General features: G+C 45.5%; 2 protein-coding genes across 13 annotated transcripts in view; one reads left to right on the top strand and one right to left on the bottom strand.

Annotated features, from left to right (window-relative positions):
* Window positions 1-14,681, bottom strand: part of Cep63 (centrosomal protein 63) — a 51,476-nt gene extending 36,795 nt beyond the window's left edge. For 2 of the 10 annotated variants that reach the window (XM_017595591.3, XM_039081195.2), the window contains exons 1-2: window positions 5,994-6,084; window positions 17-85 (exon numbers count right to left, since the gene is read on the bottom strand). Coding sequence is in view for 8 of the 10 variants with exons in the window: in XM_039081195.2 (XP_038937123.1) it covers window positions 17-60 (44 nt within the window). In the remaining 2 variants the exon portion in view is untranslated. Of the gene's footprint in view, window positions 1-16; window positions 86-1,993; window positions 2,027-3,749; window positions 3,788-5,133; window positions 5,283-5,650; window positions 5,882-5,993; window positions 6,267-14,577 lie in introns of those variants that run through there. The other 8 variants (NR_045200.1, XM_039081193.2, XM_039081191.2 and 5 more) reach the window with 8 other exon arrangements.
* Window positions 6,025-14,441, top strand: Anapc13 (anaphase promoting complex subunit 13). 3 transcript variants are annotated; one of them, NM_001173983.2, is given in 3 exon segments: window positions 6,025-6,077; window positions 9,681-9,806; window positions 14,005-14,441. In NM_001173983.2, coding segments are annotated over 2 exon segments (225 nt in total). In that variant the 5' UTR covers window positions 6,025-6,077; window positions 9,681-9,707; the 3' UTR covers window positions 14,131-14,441.
* Window positions 14,682-23,646: the final 8,965 nt, after the last annotated feature.

Genomic DNA, 23,646 nt, shown 5'->3' on the forward strand with positions numbered 1-23,646 from the left:
TCAAAGGCAAACTTACCCACTATGCCCCCGAGTTTGTATTCCTTCCAACAAGGCCTCCATCGCCAAATCCCCTTTGTTTTGGCAACTAGGAAAAAAAGAAAAGGAAAAGAAGAGTGAGAAAAATCAATCTCTGTTCTGAATTCCAACAAGTTGGGAAACTTAAGTTAGGTAAGCAAAAGCAATCATAGTGAGAAAATACGAAGCAGCCTAGGATGGCTACAGAAGCAAGGAGTATCATTTAGAAATGCTAGCACCAAATACATCCTAAAAGCAAATAAAATCCTAACTGCTGCTGAAACTAGCCTACAAAGTCAATGAAACACCACATTACTCTAAGCCTTTTTTTTACTGTTTAACCTTAATTTTTGAGATACCGTCTCAGGTCTATGTAGCCCTGGCTGGCCTAGAACCAGCTATGCATGTAGACCAACCAAGCTGGCTTTGAACTCCGAGAGATCCAGCTGCCTTCTGAGTGATAGAATTTAAGGTGTTAGCCACCAGGCCTGACTTTCTATTGTTGTAGTCAAGACTTATTTTTAACTATGTGCTTATGCATGGGTGTATGGACATGTGTCCTTGGAAGCCAGAGGCATTGGAGCTCCAGATCTACATCTGTGAACCAAATTCTGGTCCTCTTAACTGCTGAGCCCTCCTTCTAACCCATCTATGCCTCATTCTTAAAGAATGTTAGGGTAAAGTTATTTTCTCTCAAGGCGCATTAATACAAACCCCTCCACAAAATGAGAGGAATAAACCAGGACCACTGATGAAAGGAAAGCAGTGGTTTTCACTAACATAACAATTACTGTTTCTGACATATGTCCCCCACTCTTCATGCCAAATTACATAGAATTTGAAAATAAAGGTTTAGCACATCCCTCCTTCTTTCTAAACTACTGGTTTCTCGGTGACAGAAAACCAATGTTACTCATCTCTGAGGCCCAGAGTTGAGACCTGTATTTTAACATGGCATTGCTGCTTGCCTTAGGAACCTGCATCTCCCCTTAAGCAAACTGCTCACAGCTGCAGGACTGCCAAGAAGGACCTCAAAGGAAAACGAGAGCAGACAGAAAAGATGGTCTGAAAAGAGAAATTCACACCATGAAGAAAGAATAACCCTAAACTCAGAAGTATCATGAGTTGTGTGGTAAGTTTCTCTTCTTCAGAAATCCTCAGAGGGTCTTTAGCAGACCATCTTTCATTCTGAACAAAGGGCTAGAAAGAAAGCACGTTATTCTCGCAGAGGACCCAGGTTTGATTTCCAGCACCCACATGGCAGCTCATAACTCTCCACAAACTTAGTTTCAAGGCATTACCAAGTATGTGCATAGTGTTGAGATAAGCAAGCAGGCAAAACTCTCATGTACATAAAATAAAACTTAAAAAGAAAAAAGAAAGTCCCTTTCCCTCAGTTTTCAAAGTTTCGAGTCAACCCTGAATTACAGACAAGGCAAGAGGTTAGGGTGTAGATATTTGGTCCCTCTGTCCTAATGCTTTTCCAGAAGCCTTTCCAGATATAATCTGCTTCTCAGAGAACAAACAGTTCGGGTTGTACAAATACCTCTCTACGTAAAAATAAAAGACATGCCCCTTCCCAAGAAATATCCCAATGTGGGATGAAAAAAGAAACAAAATGTCAGCATCCCCGGGTGATGAATGCACAGACAGAAGACACGCAGATGATTCTAGAGACACAGACATGGAGGAGGAGACCAGATGTACAACTAGTGTGCGTATCTGCACCCATCTCTACATGTCCTCACGAGGACTGTGGGCTCTTCCCTCCAACCAGTGTTCTTGATATAGTCCACCAAGACCCAAAGTACAGCCCTACAGGAGAGGCCTCCACACTTTATTCCACTTTCTTCTAAACCACAGTAAGAGTCAAAGTGCAGAGCCGCCCAGACCCAGCCTTTGCTCTGCTCCACCACTGGGAGGCTGTAGAGTCAACACTAGACAGAGGCCCAGAAAGCAATTCTGCTCTGCAACTAACCAGCTTTGTGTCGTCGAACTTCGGTTTTTCCATCTGTAAAATGAAGGGTATGAACAGTGACTGCCAAGGTCTTCATTTCATCCTTTTTTTTATAATTATCTCTCAAAATTACTCCTACTAAAAATATACCTCTTTTGGTCATGCCATTCTTAAACAATAATCTATTTAATAATATATAATTTTGGCATTCGTGTATGAATATTAACAATGTGTGTAATATATGCTATGAGTATTAACAATGTGTGTAATATATGCTAAACTTTAGCGAGTGTTCCCTTTACCTGCCTCTTATACTTTCTATCTTCCTTGTAAAAGGCAGGTGCTACCACTTTGATGAAACAGGGAGAACGGTTTAACTATGTAAAGCTATAGGTTATATTCCTTAAGTTCAAATCCAGGTGATGTGACCCCCCCCCCCCCCCCAGTCCCAAGCAGTGGGCCATCTTTTACATCACTGCCTTCTCAGTGGGCAACAAAATAAAACTGAAGCATATTGCCTAATGGCCACTAGGTGGCAGCAGCACTGTGATAAAACTGCTCAAATACAGGAAAAGCCACCAGGTCAAAACTTAAATCCTAGGATTGAGACAGAGGAATTCTAGTCTAAAACAGGCAGAGATGACCAGCAACGTGCCCTGAACAACGTCTGCTAATGTGAAGTGTGTTTCTTTAACAACACCCTACCCTTCTCTAGGATCAGATACACAGGGAGGACTGAGATTTCCTGCAGATATTTGGTTTCTCACAGCCAATCACTGACTCTGTCCCTAGCCAACATGGCCTGCATTTACTCAACAAGTCACCTGTTTCCTCTTTGGTGGTGCCACGTGACTGTGGCTGAGTATTCTGTGTTCCTAATATTCAATACAGACTTAAGCAAAAACTCGTTGACGATCTGCCACCCCTGACCACCAGCGTCAAATACTAACATAGAGCTCTGTGACGCTGTAAAAAGAGGTAACAATCACCACACACTTCTATGGAGGGCCTGAGATAAGGTGAAAACAGCAAGCTACATAGCAATAAAAAGAAGCGTGTTTGCCTTTGGGTGTGTATTTGCTGAGGAACAAACTGAGCCTATGCAGGGAAGTAATCAGGTGGAGGCATCTACAGCACAGCCTGGGCTTGGGGTTTCGTAGGGGCTATGACAGCATTTTATACCTACTGCTCAGAAAGGGAAAGCAGCAGCAGCAGCACCAGCCTGGGCATGATGCCCACACCTGGAACCCTAGCACATGGGAAGTGGAAGCAGGAAGATCACATTCAAGATCATCCTTGGCTACATAGTAAGATCAAGGACAGCCTGACTCCAAAACCCCGCCAAAGCAAACCTCGGAGGAAATTATCACAACTGTTGGTCTTGAAGGGTACCTATTAGCTAGAAACAAAACAATTTCCAGTATCAAAAAAATACCGGAAATTGTTGGGCTGGAGAGATGGCTCAGTGGTAAAGAGCACTGACTGCTCTTGCAGATGTCCTGAGTTCAATTCCCAGCAACCACATGGTGGCTCACAACCATCTGCCCTCTTCTGGTGTGTCTGAAGACAACTACGATATACTCACCTAAAATAAATAATCCTTTTTAAAAAAAAATTGTTATATGTTCAAACAATTTAAACACATTAAAGTCTATTGGTTTGTTGGTTTGTTGGTTTGTTTTTAAGGTAACGCCCTTGGGTTACTTTTGGAGGTTGCTAAACTACAGATTTAAACACATTCAAGTTTATCTGTTTTAAGGTAGAGCCCTTGGGTTACCTTTGGAGGTTGCTAGGCCACCAATTCATTGCTGTAGTCTGAAAGGAAAGGAACAGAGTTAAGCATTTTCTTGCTATTCCTGGATAAGCTGTATTCAGGATAGTCAGATAAGAGTGCACTGGGCGCATGACCGTGGCTGTCCTGCAGTAACAGACCTGGGCACTATTAGCCATGTTAAATCTCTCTATTGACCAAAGGGCTCCTGGGCAATTTCATGGTGGATCAACTGAGCAGACAGCATAGGAACCACTACATACACAGCTTAATCTCAACATCCCAAGTGGGATGACTCAGACATTACAAGTCTCCCTGATAATGAATGCAACCGATAATTTTCATAATATAAAGCCTATAACTATTACGTTTTTCTTATACCTCCAATCAAAAATCAAGGTTGAATCTAACACTATTTCAAAAGATCATTGTATTTCAACAGAACTTTCTGTAATTATGGAAACATTTTATCTGTATTGATCAAACAGTAGCCACTAGGCAACCTGTGAACGCTGGGTATATCAAATGTGGCTAACGCAATTGAGGAACCAAACTTTTATTTCATTTAAAATATCAGGACTGGCTGATGACTGCCACACTGGACAGTGTAATTCAAGATTTAGCCAGTGGAGGAGAGGTCATAGAAGAGTAGAGGAACATAGTCAAAAATATATACAATCAGTTAAATCTGAATGATAAATGGAGGTAAGAAAATGCTATAGATTAGAGGGCTTTAAAGGCCTAGCAATCGAAGGCAACAGACAGTTCTCTGCAGGAAATCTGGTCCAAGCACAGTATTTCAATTTCAAGCACATATGGAGTAGCTGAAAAACCCTGAACCCATTGGATATTGATATTGTGTATTTGTTATAAATTTGTACTGATATAAAGATAGCACCGTGATTTTGTAAAACTTAAAAAAGCAAATCTAGCCTTTGGCATGGAGAGTACCTTAACTATGTTAGCTATGATAGTGTGGACTAATGCTGTCACCATCAGCCACTACACAGGACAGGAAGGCCTAAGGAACTGTCCCCTACCTCCCCACAGGAGGAAACAGCATCAGCAGATACACATTCTAAAGGGACATGCATCTGTTTATAAATCTCTAACCCATTTTAGTTTGACAACCTCCTTAACTGATCGCTGAGGACGGCACAGTGAAAGACAAGAAGCAGGGACAAAAATTACCTAAAAATGGCGCTGCATTCCAATGAATGAATATAATTCATGAATGAAACGAAGATAATTCGTTTCATCGTATCACTAAGCTACAGCCTTTAAGAGTAGGTGTAAATAGTTAGATAATTAAAGCCATTGATCTTTGACTTACAAAATATAAATACAAAATAAATGCAAATGTTCGAAGAATTGTACAAAGAGCACCTACCCTGCTTTAATAAAGTAATACATTTTAAAACTCTAAATTGGCCTCAAGAAAGAGAACTCAAAAAGCCAGGCGAGGTGGTGCAGATCCTTAACTAGCAGGCAGAGGTAGGTCCATCTACAATGAGGCCAGCCTGGTCGACCAGAGCAACAAAGGAGAGCCGGTGCTAGTTGGAGAGAAAGGGGATCGCTTTGAGCAATAAGTGTACAGTTTATAAATGAAAACTCTGTAACCCCACGATTCTGTGAAGTACAAAAGCCCTTTCCAATCAATCCATTCACGGTCAAGTGTCTCCGCGTAAAGCGTTGTTATCGAACTGCTCTTTCAAAACTTTCACTCGACTTGAAAGCGTTCCGCAATTCGCCTGCATCAGGGGTTCCCGCACCTTTCCTACGAACATTACGAGGGAACCCTGCGGACTTCACGCTGAGTGGCTAATGCTAAGGCCTGGTCCTACACCCGTAGCAGCAGGGTTCCTCCCCGGGAGCGAAGCAACCCGCCCTCCCGCTGGCCGTAGCACCTGGCCGGTCAGCTCAGAGCCCCATAGGGAGGAGACGGAGGAACCCAGGGACGCAGCGGCCGGACAGCAGTGGGCGTGCAGTGGAGGCCCCCGCGGTAGGTGGGCCGCAACGAACTGCGGCCCCGGGCCATGCGGCCAGAAGGTTAGCGGCACCACGGTGGCCAGGGCCGCAAACGCACAACAAGCCGCAGCTCGCCCGTCTTAGGGGCATGCGGTCGGTTACGGAGCGCGCCCCCGGCAGAGCGCGCCCCGGGGCCTGCCCGCCGTTCCTCTGACCGGGAACGCGCGCACGTCACAATAAATCGACGTTCGTCCCGCCCCCTACAGCAGCGAATGGACTCACCTACATACGGGGTATGAGAGCGCCGTGCGTCACGTGACCCGGAAGAAGGGCGGGGCCCGGAGGAAGCCGACGCGCGCTCTGTGGGTAAGGGTTTTTCGCGCCCGCCGCCCGGGTTTCTGAGAGTAGCCAAGCGTTCGCCCTCGACTTCAGAGTCGTTCAGCGCTTCCAGAAGCGCAGGCCGGTACTCTCAACCGACCTTCAGAGCCACTTCTTTACTGCACGCTGTGCGGAGTGGAACGGAGCACCCATGGCGACGCTCGACCTCCCCCTTGCACTTCCGCACGTAGTAGCTCCAGCACTCGAACCGGAAACGGCTGCAGCGGGTGGTTCTGCGTCTAGTGACCCAAGATGGTGGCCTGCGAAGGCCAATTTTAGTATCGGCCCCCGTGCTTTTAGCTTAGAAATACATTTACAAAGCTGTGATTGTGAAAATACATAAAACGTGAGTATGTCTCATAGGACGTACGCATCTAATATCTAGAAAGAGATGTCTGGACAAAAAAACTCCTGTTGTCACATATTGTGCTCAGAGATCAAGACAATCTGAGAGCTGAGAATTTATCTGGAGGACCGGGCATAGTAAGAGAAGAGTACAAAAAGTTTAAGAAACCTAGAGAGGTTATGCTGTGTCGTAAGGGTTTGGGGCATTGCCTGTGCTTGCTTTTCCCAGGGGGAGCACCCGATCACCTGACCCAGGAAAATAGATGTAGACTTCAAAGCCCTGCCGCGGTTCCTGTTGTTTAGAAGGACGAGCAAGCATAACTGATGAAGTACAGTGGGTGGGTAAAAAGCAAGCCGGTTTGTAGGCATGTGGGAGAGGGTCGTGTTAAAAAACATTGAGGCCGGGCTCAGGGAGTTAAAAAATCATGAGGCCAGGCTCAGAGAGATGGCTCAGGGGTTAAAAACACTGTCTACTCTTCTAGAGGTCCTGAGTTCAATTCCCAGCAACCACATGGTGGCTCACAACCATCTGTAATGAGATCTGGTGCCCTCTTCTGGTCTGCAGGCATACATGCAGGCAGAGAGCTGTATGATATATACATAATAAATAATTAAAAAACAAACAAACAAACATTGAGGCCAGCTTGTTGAAAGATTGGGAATCACCGCATTACCACTGGAGACAGTAGGACTCTGCCAGTCAATCACAAAGCTGACCTAACTTGTTTCATAGATCATTTAATGTGAGCAACAAAGCATTCAAGGACAAAGAGCCTGCTAAAAAACTGGAAGGAAGTCAGAACACTTTAGAAAAGGATGCAGTCTGTATAGGACTGGGAAAATCAGTACAGGAAAGAATGAAATGTAGCCCAAGACACAGCTATAAAAACAAAAGATTGACAGGAAAGGGGAGGAAACTTGTCAAGCCCTAGAGGAGTGACTAGAAGTGGCTCTTCAGCTAGCTTTGCATTATCCACTAGCTAGGGTCTGGTTAAGTCTGAGGAAAACTGCTAAGCCATCACCTGGTTTTCACTCAGCAGGAGGAGCTGACCACCTTTGGCTTCAGTGTTTGTATGCGGGTGTGTGGTGTGTCTGTGTGCATGAGCAGACAAAAAAGGTGTGGTTTCTGCCTACAGGTGGAGTCGTAGATGAGTGTAGAGGTCAGAGGTCAACGTCTGTGTCTTCCTTTATTACTTTGAATCTTAAACTAAACCTGGAACTTTCTGATTCAACTAGACTGCCTGGCAGCCTCCCGGAGGACACAAGTGTGTGCCATCGTGCCAGGCTTTTTACGTGGGTGCCAGCAATCTGAAGTCAGGTCCCTTGTTTGCACAGCAAGCACTTCAGTCCACTGAACCTCCTTCTGGGCCCCATCTTGTTTAATTTTTTAAAGTGAAAGCCCTTTCCCTCCTGCAGACTCGGTAGATAGTGCTAGCTTTGCCTTTACACCATTGGAGACAAGCACATAGCCGTATGGCAAAGTTTGTTTCTTGCTTGAGTCTCCCTTCTCTCAGAAACAGCAGTTCCTGAGAGAGCTACTGGTGCTAACCCTTAGGACCTTTCCTTGGGTTGCCACTTTGTGGCAAGAAGCACAATAGGCTGTGTCTGTGATAAGGAACAAACTTGGAAGCCAGAAACCCAAAAAGCACTGCTTGACGACCAGTCTTTTGAGTTAGACTGCAACAGTTTGAGGAGAAACATGTGAAGCAGTCTGTGGTCAGGGGCCTAAGCAAGCATCCTGAGCCTTTGGAACAGACACTGAGGAAAGCCAACAAGACGGCCTAGTGGCTTACAGGCAACCTGAGTTCAATCTCTGGGACCCACTTGATGGAAGAAGAGAACCAAAATCGCCACGTTGTCCTTTGACTTCCACATGTACATACACAAATAAACAGGGTTTTTTTTTTTTTTTTTCAAGAAGGATGAAGGCTGGATGTTGGGATCGCAGCACAAAGATCCCTGCACCCACAAATATCCAGGGAAAATGTTAAACGTGCAGGATTGTTTTTCCAATGGTAAGATGTAAAACCTGTTCTTCTATCCAAAGAGCTGGGAATTGGAAGTGATTAACAGTCCTGTAATCTGAGTGATCTGTTGGGCCAGACCACATCAGGCTCCTACAGCCAGGGCGAAGGTCGCTGATAGCCCAGGTGAACTCTCTTGCTGTATGACTGAGACCTTCCTTGGACCCCAGTACCTATCTCTAGAACCCGCCTTCTTGGAAGGAATGTCGTGGACCCTAAGTGCAGTTTTAATGTAATTACACTTTCTTGTGCACCAGAAATTGTTATACCAGGAAACTCTTTTTCAAATCATACCAGTTTAAGTCCGTTAGAAATAAACCTCCTGGCATCAAACTCCCCAAGTCTAAGCCAGACTGGTGAAATTTCACTTCATCCTCACCTCCCTGGACTCCTGCAGGATCCCCCTCAGCTGGGGATGTAAGTCAGTTGTCAGCGTGCTTAACCTGTATACACAAAGCCCTGGGTCTGTTCCCAATACCTCACAAAGCAGAGACGGTGGCACAGGCCTGTAATCCCATTGGTAGAGGCAGGAGGATTAGGAGCTTAAGGCTGCTTTCGGTTACAGAGAATTTGAGACTCTCAAAAAACAAAAAGGAGGAAGCCCAAGGGGACAAAGAACCTGGAACTGCCACCGTTGATCTTAAACTTTTACTGTTGAGTTCAGTCTGGATGCTCTTTAAGAAAGGAAGTGGTTCCCTGGGTAAGCCTAACTGCCCACATTGTTCCTGCGCTAAGGATTAGCAGCTGGCCTATGGTTGGTCACCTTATGATTCCCAGTTCAGTGTCACCCAGCATGTTCCCTTAGCTCCTGTGCCTTAAAAATGCCAGTGTTTGAATAAGACAGGTGGAGACTTGTGCCAAATAGTGGGGGAGGGCTTAAGGAGCAGGAGATGACACTCAGACCAAGCCAGTCTGAGTCAAGTCAGAGACTCATCGAAGACATCACAAGCAGGGAAGGGTGATTCTGTAAGATCATAAAGATAAAAGAAAGGACCTTATTCAGAAGACAAGTTTGCCCTCTGGTTACACGGCAGCCTAATCCATCAAGCACCTGTCAGCAGAGGTGAGAACTGTGGCCTTGATGTCATCTGACACAAGATGGGACTCTCCTGGGGTGATGTTAAATACAGTAACAAAACCAGTTTCAAGCTAAAAGCAATCCTGGTACTGGATTATACTGTACCTTCATAGTGTTAAAAAAAATTACCTCTTTGGCTTACAGACCTGACAAGATCAAAGCTGCAGGAGGATGGACAGTGAGGTACAGCGAGATGGAAGGATCTTGGATCTTATTGACGACGCTTGGCGGGAGGACAAGCTGCCATATGAGGATGTAGCGATTCCACTGGTGGGTTGTAATTGGGGCTCAGGAAAAGGAGTCTGAGAGAGAATGTGGGGAGACTCAGTGGGGGTTGGTGGGAAGTGAAAGCTTAGGGCCCAGGAACCCAACTGGCTGGTGTAACCAACTTCATTAGAGATCACATCAGGACTGGAGCCCAGATACTTGGAGCCACAAAAGCCCAGAGGGAGGCCAAAGCCCAGGAAGGCCAAAGCCCGAGGGAGGCCAAGTGTGAGTTTAGCACATCACACCCAGGAGCAAGGAGCATGCTGGCTTATCAGTCTTTTTTGTTCTTGTTTTAAGGTTTATTTGTTTTTATTTATATGTATATATGTATGTGAGAATGTCTGCCACCATGTGCAGGTGGGGAGAGGGACAGAAGAAGGCGTCAAATCCCTGGAGCTGGACGTACAGGTAGTTAGAGGTCACTTGGCATAGGTGCTGAGAACAAAGCTTGGAGCCTCTAGAAGAGCAGTAGGTGATCTTACCACTGAGCCACCCCCCAGCCCTTAGGGTTTATTTCCATTTGTGTCTGTGTGAGTGTGTGTGATGTGAGTGTCTGGGGTACAGTGAGGGAGTGTGTAAGTGCAGGTGCCCTCAGAGGCGGGAAGAGGGTGTTGGATCCCTTGGAGCTAGAGTTAAAGGCAGGTGTGAACCACCCAAAGTGAGTGCCAAAAACCAAACAGTGTCCTCTGCAAAAGCAGTGGAGCCCTTAACCTCTGAGCCGCCTCTCAGCCCCTCCCTTGGCGTTTCTGAAACACTGGCAACTAGCTGCCTAGAGTCTGCCTTGCCTCTCCCCTTCGGCCTTCTGACATACAAGCTCTCATGACACCTTTTCTTTGCTGATCTCTGGGAAACTCCCTTAAAAGGTTGAGCTTTTGCTTATGTAGATTTTTTTTTTTTAAACTCTTATTGATGTTACAAAGGCCTAACAAAAGACAAGGAAAACAGAGTCTGGGGACTTTCTCTGAACAGTGCATAACTTCCAGGAACACTGCCTGCTGCTGCTACTTTACAAAGAAAATACTCAGCTCACCTGCACTCTCTTTCTAGAGTAGGAGGTGGGAATGAGGTGGGAATGCGTTCAGTGGCCAGTCAATCACGGCTTAGTCACAGTTCAGGACAATAAAATAGTAAGAATTGTAGCCACCATGTATTACCAGTTTCAAGGCTGGCATTATCTGTAATCCTGAAGACAGTTACAGGGGAGGCAGGGGTATCTCCATTTGGCAAGAAAAAAGTAGGAAAAGAGAGGCGCATTTACCTCAAGACTAGTGACTAGTAGGTCAGATTTCATGTCTCAGTCTGCAAAGCTCAAAGTCTGTAAGCTTCTGTCCGTCCGTCCGTCCGTCCATCCATCTTCTCCAACATCTACTGTGTGCCCTAAGGTTATATAAGGTTATAAGATAAAGTTCCTGTTGGGGGCCAGGGATCGAGAGAGAGAGGCAGGTTGCTACCTAATGACACTACCAAGCAGAGGGAATGAGTAGCCAAGTGGGGAATGGCTAGAGGCCTGGTATGCAGTAGAAATGCTTCAGAGAAGTCGTAAGGCTCACGGAAGAACCAGGAGTGTAGTGTGCTACACAGGGTACTGTAGCGGAGAGTGTAGCAGGCGGAGATTTTAAAGCACGATGGGAGATGGTGAAGCAGTGGGCTGTAATTACCTTTGTAGTTAGGAGGCAAAAAGTTGGGCATAGTTTTTGAGAAGGTGTTTGTGCCCCACTTAGGCCTCCTTCTCTGGGATCTAGGGATGAAAGGTCCGTGGAGCGAAGGTGCCATCTCACATGTGTCTTTCAGAAAGGATTTGTAGCGTTGCAGAGACAGCCTGACAGAAGAAAGGGCCAGGGGGCACCAAGTAGGATGCTTCTGCAATGCAGCAGCCTAGGCATGGGAGGAAAGCCAGAACAGCACCAAGAAAAGGGCAGTGACTTACTGCTCCGCACAGCAAGGTTTAAGGAATGTGGTTGGGAATGAAGAGGGACATCCCTCTGCTGACTTCCTGGTGGCAGCCTGGTCCTGTTGCTCATCCATACAATTTTGTGATTCTAAAGGAATGCGTCTAACTGTTAAACTTTTGCTGCATTAACAAACCATCCTGAAACTTAGTGGCTTACAATAACAACTGCTTGGTCATGGTGTTATAACTCAGTGGGGAACTCTGGTCCACACCAGTTCAGCCATCTAAGGCCAGGCTTGCTGGCACTGCCCTGTCAGCCAGCAGACTAGCTGGAGCTGGGCGGTGCAGGACGGCTCACATGTCTGGCAGGTAACAGGATGTCTCCAGGAACAGGATGGCTGGGTCTCGGTACACATCACCAAGCAGGGCTTCAGGACCTGGGCTTCAGGTTCAACAGCGATACCGAAGGGAAGTGCAGAGCCTGAGAGTTCAGGCCTAGAACTCCCCATATCTGCCTTCTTCTGAGGAGAGCAAGTCTGTGGCCAATCCACAGGCACCCTCAGGGACAGACTCTGGCTTGGCAGGAGCAGCTGAGACAACTGCAGCTGTTGGTGAAGTCCCCCGTGAATGTTGTGCTCACGGTACTTGTGTTAGGTGGGCATGTTTCAACTAGTTTGACATGGTAGTATTCATCACAAGAATTAATAGTCACCAACCAAAGGATACATCAATTGAGGAAGCCTGGCGTGCCCTTAGAGGGCATGAAATTAAACCAGTACCTTTGGATAAAGTAGTTCTTAATCGAAGGCCTGTTTCTTTTTTGTGACCTGTAGATAATTACTAAGGTCAGGTTTCTAAATGGACTAGAGAATGACAAACCTCTGGATCCGTTTACAGAATGTTGACTCTCATTTTACGTTTTTAAAGCAGGTGCATGTGACGCAAACACATTTGGGTTTTTCTTGTATGTGTGTGCCTGTGTGCCATGACACGCGTGTAGAACTCAGCCTTGGCAGCAAGTGCCATTACCCACTGAACCATTTTACTGGACCTGGTTCAAATACATCTTGTAGCTAAATATCATGTTCTGTTTGTTGAACATAATTTTAAAAAGAAAACTACCTCCATATCATATAAGTGGGAAACCCTAATTCTGAATATTAAGCAGTAGTTTGCTAACACAGAGTGTAAGTTGAGGGAATTGCACAGAAATACATGGTATCCGTGAACTCTGGAGCCATGCGTGGGTCTAGTGTGGCCACACGGCTTATCTAGGTAAGAAAATGGCTCTTGGGCTTGGAGTTAGTCTTTACTGCGATTTCCCACTAGGGGGAGCTCACATCTGATACATTGTCACTGTCCCTTATCCAGCCTATATTGTCACTAAAGTGTTTTGGGTGCAGCATTTTTTTCTTGATATAATTTCTGTATTTGAAAACATATCAGCAAGTGAGATTGGCCCTTAAAGCATTTTCAGTAGGCTCTGCATTGACTCTGGTCAGTGTTCTCAGCGTGCCCTAGAGTAGCATTGACTCTGGTCTGTGTTCTCAGCGTGCCCTAGAGTAGCATTGACTCTGGTCAGTGTGCCCTAGAGTAGCATTGACTCTGGTCTGTGTTCTCAGTGTGCCCTAGAGTAGCATTGACTCTGGTCAGTGTTCTCAGCGTGCCCTGGAGTACTGAGCATCGTACACAGTATGCACTAGACATAAATGTCTTCTCTCTATCTTCCCCCAAGGCAGAGACATGAAAAAGAGCTCATTTCTTTCTCCAATTTTTGAGAGTGGAAACAAAGCATCCCCCACCAAGGGTTTGAGTTACCTCATCACCCAAATAAGCCAGCCCTAAGCCCTCCTGCCCCACTGCCTTTTGTACGAAAACCAGAGTCATAGGGCCTAGCATTCCATGCCGCAAGGGGAAGCAAGCCACACTGAACAGAACCTCTGATATCTTCCATACATCTGTTGTTTTGACTCTTTCTTTAGAACATGCATATCAGCTATGCTGACTGTTCTTAGGCCCTCACAGGCTTGAATTCCTAATGCACTCCTGTTTTCAGAAGTAACTGCAAGGCCAGGTCCACACCTCTAAGGGGGATAGGAAAGAGACTTGGGAGTGATCGGCTGAGAGTGTGGCTCAGGGATAGAGTGTAGCGTGACTTGACAGGCCCCGAGCTCAGTCCCCAGCAGTGCAGAAACACAGTTCAGGATGACATAGTGAGTTTGGGGCCAGCCTAGGCTACATGAGACCCATCTCAAAAGTATATAGAAAGGACACTTCCTGATGGCTGTTATGGGGATGCTTCCCTTCCAGAGTGAGCTTCCTGAGCCTGAGCAAGACAACGGCGGCACCACAGAGTCTGTGAAAGAACAGGAGATGAAGTGGACAGACCTGGCCTTGCAGGGCCTCCACGAGAACGTCCCACCCACTGGAAACTGATGCTGGGCTCCTTCCCACAGATGGGGTTTTCAAAAATACACGGATAAAAATGTTTTCTCTGTCTCCAAACTCAGATCTTTAGTAATAAATCAACACTCAAAAAAACATACCACCCACTTGGTTTTTTACCAACAACAGCGTGAAAATATTCTGAATGAGAAACTGAGACTTCTCAGGAATGCAGACTATGTGGCTCTTGAGGCCTATGACTAGCCAGTCATTCAGGCACTTGTGTTTGAACATAGTTGATTAAACGTTTGCCTTCAGCTCCAGTTTTTTTGTTTTTTTGGTTTTTTTTTTTTTTTTTTTTTGGTTTTTTTTTCGGAGCTGGGGACCGAACCCAGGGCCTTGCGCTTGCTAGGCAAGCGTTCTACCACTGAGCTAAATCCCCAACCCCTCAGCTCCAGTTTTGCTCCTGTCAAATTTTAATACTTCCCAACTACTTACGTGTGTCCTTCAGCACAGGTTGTTGAAAATACAAGCAGGAAAGACAGAAGAAACCAGACATGAAGAGAACCACAGACTCGTACTCCCATGCCTGGGAGGTGTTCTGAGTGAACTTAGCCTGTAGGTGGGTGTGCCCTGAGCAGATACCCCACTCACTGATAACTGGCATTCTTAAGATTCCCAGGCTGTTTTTAAGTCACTGCATAAATGTACGGATTAAAAAGTTACCTCTGAAGAATTAGGGGATGGCTTAGTCAGTACCTAAGTTTGATCCCAACTCCGGTAAAAACTGGACTTTGTGGCATGGTGGTATGTGCTTGTATTGTAATCCCAGTTAGCTGCCAGCTACCTCTGTTCTCTATCTATGGCCATGGCCTTGTACCACCGGAGAGGTTCTCTGCCTGAATGGAGTACTCCTATTCAGAGTAATAATGGCATCTCATACCTCAGAACCCCTTCAAATATAAAACACTGTCGAGCCAGTAGTTAGTACTACATTTATACAAAAATTTGTCAGGGGTGGAGAAATTACTCAAGAGGTTAAGAGCACTTACTGCTCTTGCAGAGGACTTGGGTTCTGTTCCTGGCACCCACATGCCAGCTCATACCTGTCTGTGACCCCATTTCGGGGAGGTTCCTTACCTTCTTCTGGCCTCTGAGGGGACTGCACACATGAGATGAGTATGTACACATAATAGGCAAGGCGCTCATAAGAATAAATCTTTTTCTATAAGAAGAACCCATGGCATCAAGCCTTGGGGATAGATGTACTGCTGTGAAATGTCAGTTATTGGCTCTCCCTTCCAGCCGTCTCCTGGAGACAGTATAAACACAGCGCTCCAGAGGACACAAGCTGGGTACCTTTGGCAGCCAATATACAGAGACACAGTGGCTAGAGAATGGGTGGAAAAAAAAAAACAGGAAAAGGAATATTCATGAAGCACAGCGTAGTAGATCCCAGTAGATTTCATTCACTTTAAAGAAAATGTACCTGCCCTGACTTTCTGAACCAACACCTGACGTGTGAGTGGCCCAGGAAAACCATGAGGGGTGAATGCTGACCATAGAGCAAGAGACAACACAAAGCCTCAAAGTGGAACCAGTGTTGCCAGCGAGGGACCCGGGTGGGCTACAGGCTTCTCCACATTTCCTGAGTCATTGAAAGGTTTAATCCGAGCTGGGGACTGCCTGATCCTTTTGGTTTTGTCTTTTTGTTTCATTTTGCTTGGTTTGGTTTCAAGACAGACTTTCTTTGTCTAAACCCTGGCTGGCCTGGAACTCAGAGCTCCTGCGTTTGCCTCCCAAGTGCTGGGATTAAAGGTGTGAGACACCACCACTGGGCTTTGAGTTGTTGTTGTTATTGTTGTTGTTGTTTGTTTGTTTAATGCAAGTCACCCCAGTAGATGGATTTCAGTTAAGACAGGAAGTGCAAAGACAAAAGAGCTCTGAACTGAATAAGATGGTGGTGGCTTGGACTGTGGAGGTGGAAGTAGAGGAGTTGTGGATAGCTCTTCCGGGTGGACTGGTCCAGGCTTGCCCACTGCACAGTATTCCTGGCAGTGAGAACCCTGGACTGTGGCTGTACGCTTCTAAAGAGACTCACAAGCAGTGTGAGCCTTATCTTATAACCCAGAACTGAATTCTCTGAGCCGGACTCGGGCCTGCAGACACAGCCTCTGTCCTGAGAAACAGCCAGAGGCCCGGAGCTGCCCGCCATCTGAAGCCCGTCCTAGACCCACCCCTGCATGGTATCGTAACAAGGGCAGCTGGGATGGAGGGAACACTTCAATGGTTTGAGCCCTGCCTTTTCTTTTTAGCTAGATGTCACTGTCCTTTGAAAAGGAGATGACGGCTTAAAATTTAATGTCATTCCAAGTTAAAGTTAGCTTGTTGCAGGTTAAAAGACTTATAAAAGCCACCAAATAGTAAGTGCCTTACAACCTAGACTGTCACATCTCAAACCCTATGTCCTTGCCAAAAGCCACATCAGTGCCCTAGAAAATCCCATCAAAATTCTCAGAATTTTCCTGTGAACAGAGACAGAACTGAAAAGTCTTATTAGGGGACCTTAGATATATGAAACAGTAAATAGTCCTGTTAAATTACCAAAATATAATTGCAACCAAAAAAAAAAAAGATGGTCTCATTCGGTTGGGGGGGAGGGGGTTGGTTGCCCCCCCCCCTTTATTTTTTTGGTTTGTCTTTTTTTTTTTTTTTTTTTTTGAGTTTGTCGTCAGTGCCCCTTTGTACCCAGCAGGGGCCGCTCGACTCCTTTTTAAAATTTTGTGTCTGGTTCCTAATGCCTTCCTGTACCAAAGTCCCTCAGTGAACCCAGTGGAAGCAGCAAGTCCTGAGGGGGCTGGCCCAGAAGGGCAGCTGGGACTCAGATGATGGACACTTCTAGTCTGCCTCTGCCCCTGAGCCAGCCAGCTCTGCACTCTCAGAAGCATGCATTTAGACTAACGCTTCACCTTTCTTATCCTGAACCTTTCAAGCGCTTGTTAAAGCGTTTTCATCTTGCAATGGATTCCGAACGTTATGTAGCTAGCTAATCCACAGCAGCCATCAGTCAGGGTTCCATGTTGACTAGAGAGGAGTAACCCAAACGTCACTACATTGGGAGGGCGAGCATTCAAGGTTCCGTATCAGCAGACTTTAAAGCACTAGAAAAGCAGGCAGATCCCAGAGAAGCAGAGCAGAGAACTAGGGCGAGCTCCTTAGCGACCGCCCGGGGCCGCATACAAGGGACTTCAGGGCCCTCTCAAGGTCTCCCAAGGCGGTTGCAGATTGAATTCTGGAAGGCTTGCCTGAGTGACCATGGGATAAGGGGCAGGTAAGATTCTGTAAGCTGAGCAGGACAGGTGCTCGGACAGCTAAGAGCACTTGAGGCAAGGTAATCATGTGACTCCGGGGCATGTCCTAACTGCAGTTTCCCTTGGCTCTTAGCCAATGACTATGTAACCTTCTCTAGCCCTGTCTCAGAGTAGACCCTTTGACCCAAATAAGGTATGAAAAGTACAATGACAGCTGGGGACAGTGCTCAACTCCTCCGTCCATTACTGCTGCTCAGTAGTATGAAGACTTTATGCCTGTTTTTCTTTAGATTGTTTTACTCAGTTGGTTAAATATATGCAAGAACTATTTCTGTGGCTCAAATTTGGACTAATCATAGCCGTTTCCTTTGTTTTCGGCTAATACCGCTCTGAGAGGTGATTGTGCCTGGGCAGAAAAACATGCTCGCACACACACTCATTAGCTGGGTTTGCTGGGGGCAGGAAAAGGGGACAAAGGGTAGAGAGCTCAAAAATACCAAATGACTGGAGAGGAAATGAGAGAGGGTGATGTGAAAAGCCCGTCCCTGTCATCCACGTCTTCCCTGGTGACTCAGACCCCCTTTATGGAGATGCCATCACCCAAGGGCAAAAAAGACTTTCCTCCACCCATACTCTGGTCTTGCCTTCGCTCTTCCGGACGTTCTGCCCCCAGATTCCATGCCACCTGCCTTCTAAATGCTACTCACTAAGTGGCAGCCATGCTGGTAACTGGCGGACTTTCTGCCAAACCACCAGTGAGTTTGCCGTAAGGCCTGCCCTTGACTGAGACCCCTTGTGGTCTGATCCGTCTTCTTTCAAGGCTCTTGCATTCCCAGCCTCTCTCCTTCCAGGCTCTATTCCCACAGCCGTGGTGATTTTAGGAGATGTACCTACCTCTCCACACACCCTGCTCTCACCCAAGCTGTCCCGGATCTGGGGAGGTAAAGGGACTCTTGGGAGTCTTGGGAATACAGGCTCCAGGCATCAGAGCCCTACACTGGGCTCAGGACACTCATGGCAGAAGCTGGTCCTTGTTTCCCCACGGGCTTTTCTCACCCTGTATCTTTCTCTCAGTCCGTCAGCCATCTTCCCATAATATTTGTTTGGGTTTTTTTTTTTTTTCTGTCACTTGCTTTTTTTATTATGTTACTGTAACTCTAGCATTTATCTTCTTATCTAAAAGCATTTAACTTCTTTCCCTCCCTGCTTTCATTTTGCAAAGTCTCTGAAATACCTTTCATGTCAGATCCACAGCTCATTTGTTTCCCTTTAATAGTTGCTTATCTAGGGCTGGAGCGATGGCTCAGTGGTTAAGAGCACTGACTGCTCTTCCAGAGGTCCCGAGTTCAATTCCCAGCAACCACATGGTGGCTCACAACCATCTGTGATGGGATCCGAGCCCTCTTCTGGTGTGTCTGAAGACAACTACAGTGTACTCTTATATAAAAAAAAATAAATCTTTTTTAAAAAATAGTTACTTATCTAACATTCTGTATGCATAAAATGTGTGTACAGTAATTAAGAGCACAGACCTTGAAACAAGACGACTTCGGCTCAAAAACCAAAGCCAGGCAACACTCCAGCTGTACAACCCCTCACAGGTTATTACCTCACTAAACCCAGGTCTCCTTGAAACCAAGATTGACAGTACACCTACATCACGCACTTCTCAGGTTAAATGAGGCAGTGCAGGTGATGTATTTGAGCAGATTGGGACCCAGGACAAACACCTGAAACCTGACCTGTCGCTTGTTATCAATATAATGCGATAGGCATTTCAAAGGCATCCTATATTAAACTGTGGAGTCCAAATATATCTCGTGGCCTTTAGAGATGTCAAGGTTAAGCAGCAATAACTCAGAAGGCAGAAGACCTGGGTGGGAGTTCTCTCTTAAGGGAACTACACTGGGGTTTGAACCCAGGACCTTCCATTTTGCTCAGGAAGCACTCTACCCCTGAGCTCCAGCCCCTGCCTGACTCTGGTTTTAAGATCTAGTTGACCCCTTGCTGATCTTGGGACCAGGAGGAGTCTGTCAACTTTTCTCGGCCTTCTGGAATCAAAGAGTAAAAATGCATTCAACACTCCACGGTAGCTTAAAGAATGATAATCATTTAAGTTAAGCATCCAGACTTCATTTCCTGCATACATTTTTTCTCAAATTGATGTTTCAACAGCTCTTGGTGTGGGTGCTGTTGATATGTTTGTGTGTGCGTGGCTGACTATGAATTTACATAAATGTGTTTTAAGCAGTCTGGAAGGAAAGACAACAAGCCTATGGGCAAGGGTCACATCCAGGGATAAGAGTTGACAGGCTGAGAAAGGAAATTCCACAGCTAGCATTCTGAAAAAGTGGTGGCTCTTTGGATAATTTTTTTCAGATAATCATATGAAGGCTGCAAAACTTAGAAAAGTATTGTTTATGTTCATGAAAACAAAACCAAAAACCTCTTCTCACTGCTTTTGAAAGAGGATCTGGGACATGGGTCAAAACTCTTATCTGTACTGAGTAACTTCCAAGAAAGCCACAGATCTACTCAAAGCACTCTGGGAAATGCAAGTATAGATCTGAAGTTGGGTTCCTGTCTGATAGTGTGTAAGGCCACATAAGACACTCATGTACAAGAGCACAATGTGAAACATACCCAGTGCACAGTTAATGCTCAACACATATCTACTGGACCAATGGACTGCTGGATCTGTATGCGCGGACACATCAGATGCATGGATTCCTGGGTAGACCTGTGGATGGATATATAGGAGGACGGGTACACACATGGAAAGCATGCAAGAGGAAAGATGGAGAGACGAAGGCCTCTGGCTGTTGAAGGCACTTAGGAAAGCGGGTGTAAGAGCTGACCTTTGAGAGGCTGGCTGTAGACACCTGGACTTTGGAAGGGGTTGAGAAGATGCCTTACAGTAATGGCATTCTGATTATTTCTGATGAAGTCTCTTTCCCTCCCTCTCTCCTCCTTTTTATCTAGGTGTGTTTGGAGGCATGTGAGACTTTTTTTTTTTTAGATTGTCCTATCATCCTTGCATAGGGAGTATAAAGGTATAGGGAGTACTAATACATTTAGTGAGGTGTTAAGTACTGTTAAGTACATTGCAACAAAGAACTGTTCTAGCCAACTTCTTTTTCTTTCTCTTCTTCCCCTTCCTCCTCCCCCTTTTCCCTTCTTCCTCCTCCTCCTTCTCCTCTTCCTCCTCCTTCTCCTCCTTCTCCTTATTCCCTACCTCCCCCACTGAGATAGGGTTTAACGTTATAGCCCTGACGGGAACTCACTGTATCCACCAGGCTGACTTCAAGCGTGTGATCCTTCTCATGCTTCTAACTCTTTTTTTTTCTTTATGTATTTTATGTGTGAGAGTATTTTGTAGGCATGTACATCTGCATACCAGAAGAGAGCACTGGATCCCATGGGACTACTGTTATAGATGGTTGTGTGCAACCGAGTGAGTATTGGGAATGAAACTCGGGACCTCCGGAAAAGCAGCCGGTGGTCTTACCTCTTGGGCCATCTCTCCAGTTCTACTATCCCACTTCTAATGGTGACCACAGGCAGAAACAGCAGTAGGTGAGGGGAGCATCCTAACAGATGCCCAATGATGTAAAGAAGTTGCTGGTGTGGCATGGTGGTGTGAAAATGCTTGGCCCGTGGGAAGTGGCACTGTTAGGAGGTGTGGCCTCGTTGGAAGGGCATCACTGTGGGGGCAGCTTTAAGATCTATGCTTAAGCTACGTCCAGGGAGGAAGAGAGTCCTCTCCTGACTATCTCTGGACCAACAAGTAGCACGTCTGCCTGCCCACAGCCATGCTTCCCACAAAGATAATAAGGGACTGAACCTCTGAAACTGTAAGCCAGGCCCAACTAAATGTCCCTAGAGTTGCCTTGGTCATGGTGTCTCTTTACAGCAATAAAACCCGAACTACCGAGACATGAATATTGGCACCAGTTTTTTACTTTGGTCAGCCTACTCATGTGACATGTCCTCTCTCCTACACACATGAGCAGGGGAGTTGAGTAGGGGAATACAATTGCAAAGATGACTGGTAGGGAATGGGGACCTGATAGGCAAATGCAGGACTGGTCAACAGATTAAACCTTTAATGTTAAGGAAGAGGGGCCCAATCAAGCCTTCTGAATAGGAGGGTGATCTATCACATCTATTCTTTGAGGATGCCAAACCCATCTATTTGGGGATGCCAAACCCACCTTTTTTTTTTTTTTTTTAAGAATTATTGGGTGCTGGAGAGATAGTTCAGTGGTTAAGAGCACTGACTGCTCTTCCAGAGGTCCTGAGTTCAATTCCCAGCAACCACATGGTGGCTCACAACCATCTGTAATGGGATCTGACGCCCTCTTCTGGTGTATCTGAAGACACCTACAGTGTACTCTTGTAACAAAATAAATAAAATCTTTTTTTTTAAAGAATTACTTACAGTGTATTCATATACATAAAATAAATAAATAAAATCTTTTTAAAAAAAGATTTACTTATTTTATTTATGTGAGTTCATGTTGTTATAAAAATATAAAAAATAAAAGGCAGTCTTTTACCCGCTCTAGGTCCAGCGCCTTAGTGCCCCAAGATATCTGCTGAATATCTTCATCTCAGTCAGCAAAACCTCTCACCTGCTCTGCTCCATCCCATATCACACTGCCAAAGGCCTCTCTCTGAGCCTGGCAGCAATCTCTACCTATCTAGTTCCCAAGGCAGGTTTCCATGCCAGAAACACACATCCCAACTCTGTGGCGGCCCAGATCAGCCGCTGCACACTTTCTCACACTTAAATCGCTACATGAAAGAACACACAACACAATAACCTTTGGCCCAGATGATAAGATATAATTGCCCACCTAAACATACCAAGCCCAATACACATTCATCGATTAAAAACATTTGTAACAACCTGTAAATACACAGAGCAGAATCTTAATGTCACCTGCCATATTGTCCAGCCACAGTTCTCTCTCTCTCCCTCCTGTCTCTTCCTCCTTTCTGTTCTAATCTCCTCCTCTTCCTTCACACTTTTCTCCCACCTATCCTTCCTTCTTATCCAATGACAGGCCTCCTTCTATCTTGTACCTGCCTCACCTGTGACATCATCCCACAAGTTCACTGTAGCTGTCTTCAGACACACCAGAAGAGGGCATTGGATCCTATTACACATGGTTATGAGCCACCATGTGGTTGTTGGGAATTGAACTCAGGACCTCTGGAAGAACACTCAGTGCTCTTAACCACTGAGCCATCTCTCCAGCCCCTATTAAGGCATTTGGATAACCAAAAAGTGTGAAGTCATCAAAATTAATTACTGTTAAGCTTTATCAACAGGGGAAAAGGCTTGAGAAAAGGGAAAGAAGTGGTCCCAGTTTTAAAAACCTTTTCCAGATTTAAACTATGGGTTTTTTGTTTGGGGGGGGGAACAAATTATTCATCAAATCATCCAAGTTAAGCTAGCTAGAACAATTAGTTTTCCATTGGTGGGGATGGGGGCAGTGTTCATCTAGATTCCTGAATCTCCTCATATTACACTTGATCATTTCAAAAGGCTGAGATGAGATAACACCTCACAGTAGAGATAGTTTTAAGAATTAAACAAAAATTGTCTATCAAGGCATTTTGAGGGCTGACAAGATGGCTCAGAGGGTACAGATGCTTACCACTAAGCCTGATGAAGTGAGTACACTTCCCAGAACCCACTGTGGAAGGGGAGAATTGACTTCTGAAAGTTATCATTGTACCTTAGCACTCAAGAGCATGTGACCTATACACACCACCAGATCATTGGCATCGTCATTCCTAAAGTAAAACGAAATATAAAATGTAGCCGTGTCCTTTAAAAATTCTAGGCTGGAAGATGGCTCAGTGGTTAAGATCACTGATTGCTCTTACAGAGGTCCTGAGTTCAGTTCCCAGCAACCATCTGTAATGGGATCTGATGCCCTCTTCTGGTGTGTCTGAAGACAGCTACAGTGCACTCACATATAATAAATCTTTAAAAACTCTGAGGTAGAGGTGTCTTCTTAAGCTAGCCTAAGAACTAGAAACTAGGAAGGCAGATGAACATAAAATGCCTACATGAGAAGGGATATGAAATTAAATAAACAGATGATTGTTGCATGTATAACAGCTGAAATTATCCCCCAAGTAACACACAAAAACATCAGCAAATCCAGTAGAAAAACATAACCCAGTTAGCAAAGTAGGCAAGGGGTATAATTGAGCAATCCATGGGGAAAAAAAAGATACA

The sequence above is a fragment of the Rattus norvegicus genome, chromosome 8 (genome assembly GCF_036323735.1).
Source record: "Rattus norvegicus strain BN/NHsdMcwi chromosome 8, GRCr8, whole genome shotgun sequence".
Classification (NCBI taxonomy): Eukaryota; Metazoa; Chordata; class Mammalia; order Rodentia; family Muridae; genus Rattus; species Rattus norvegicus.

Coding starts and splice junctions, on each gene's coding strand:
- Anapc13 (XM_006243681.5), top strand. CDS start 9,708: ATGGACAGTGAGGTACAGCGAGATGGAAGGATCTTGGATCTTATTGAC. Junction 9,807..14,004: donor AGGATGTAGCGATTCCACTG/GTGGGTTGTAAT, acceptor CTTCCCTTCCAG/AGTGAGCTTCCTGAGCCTGA.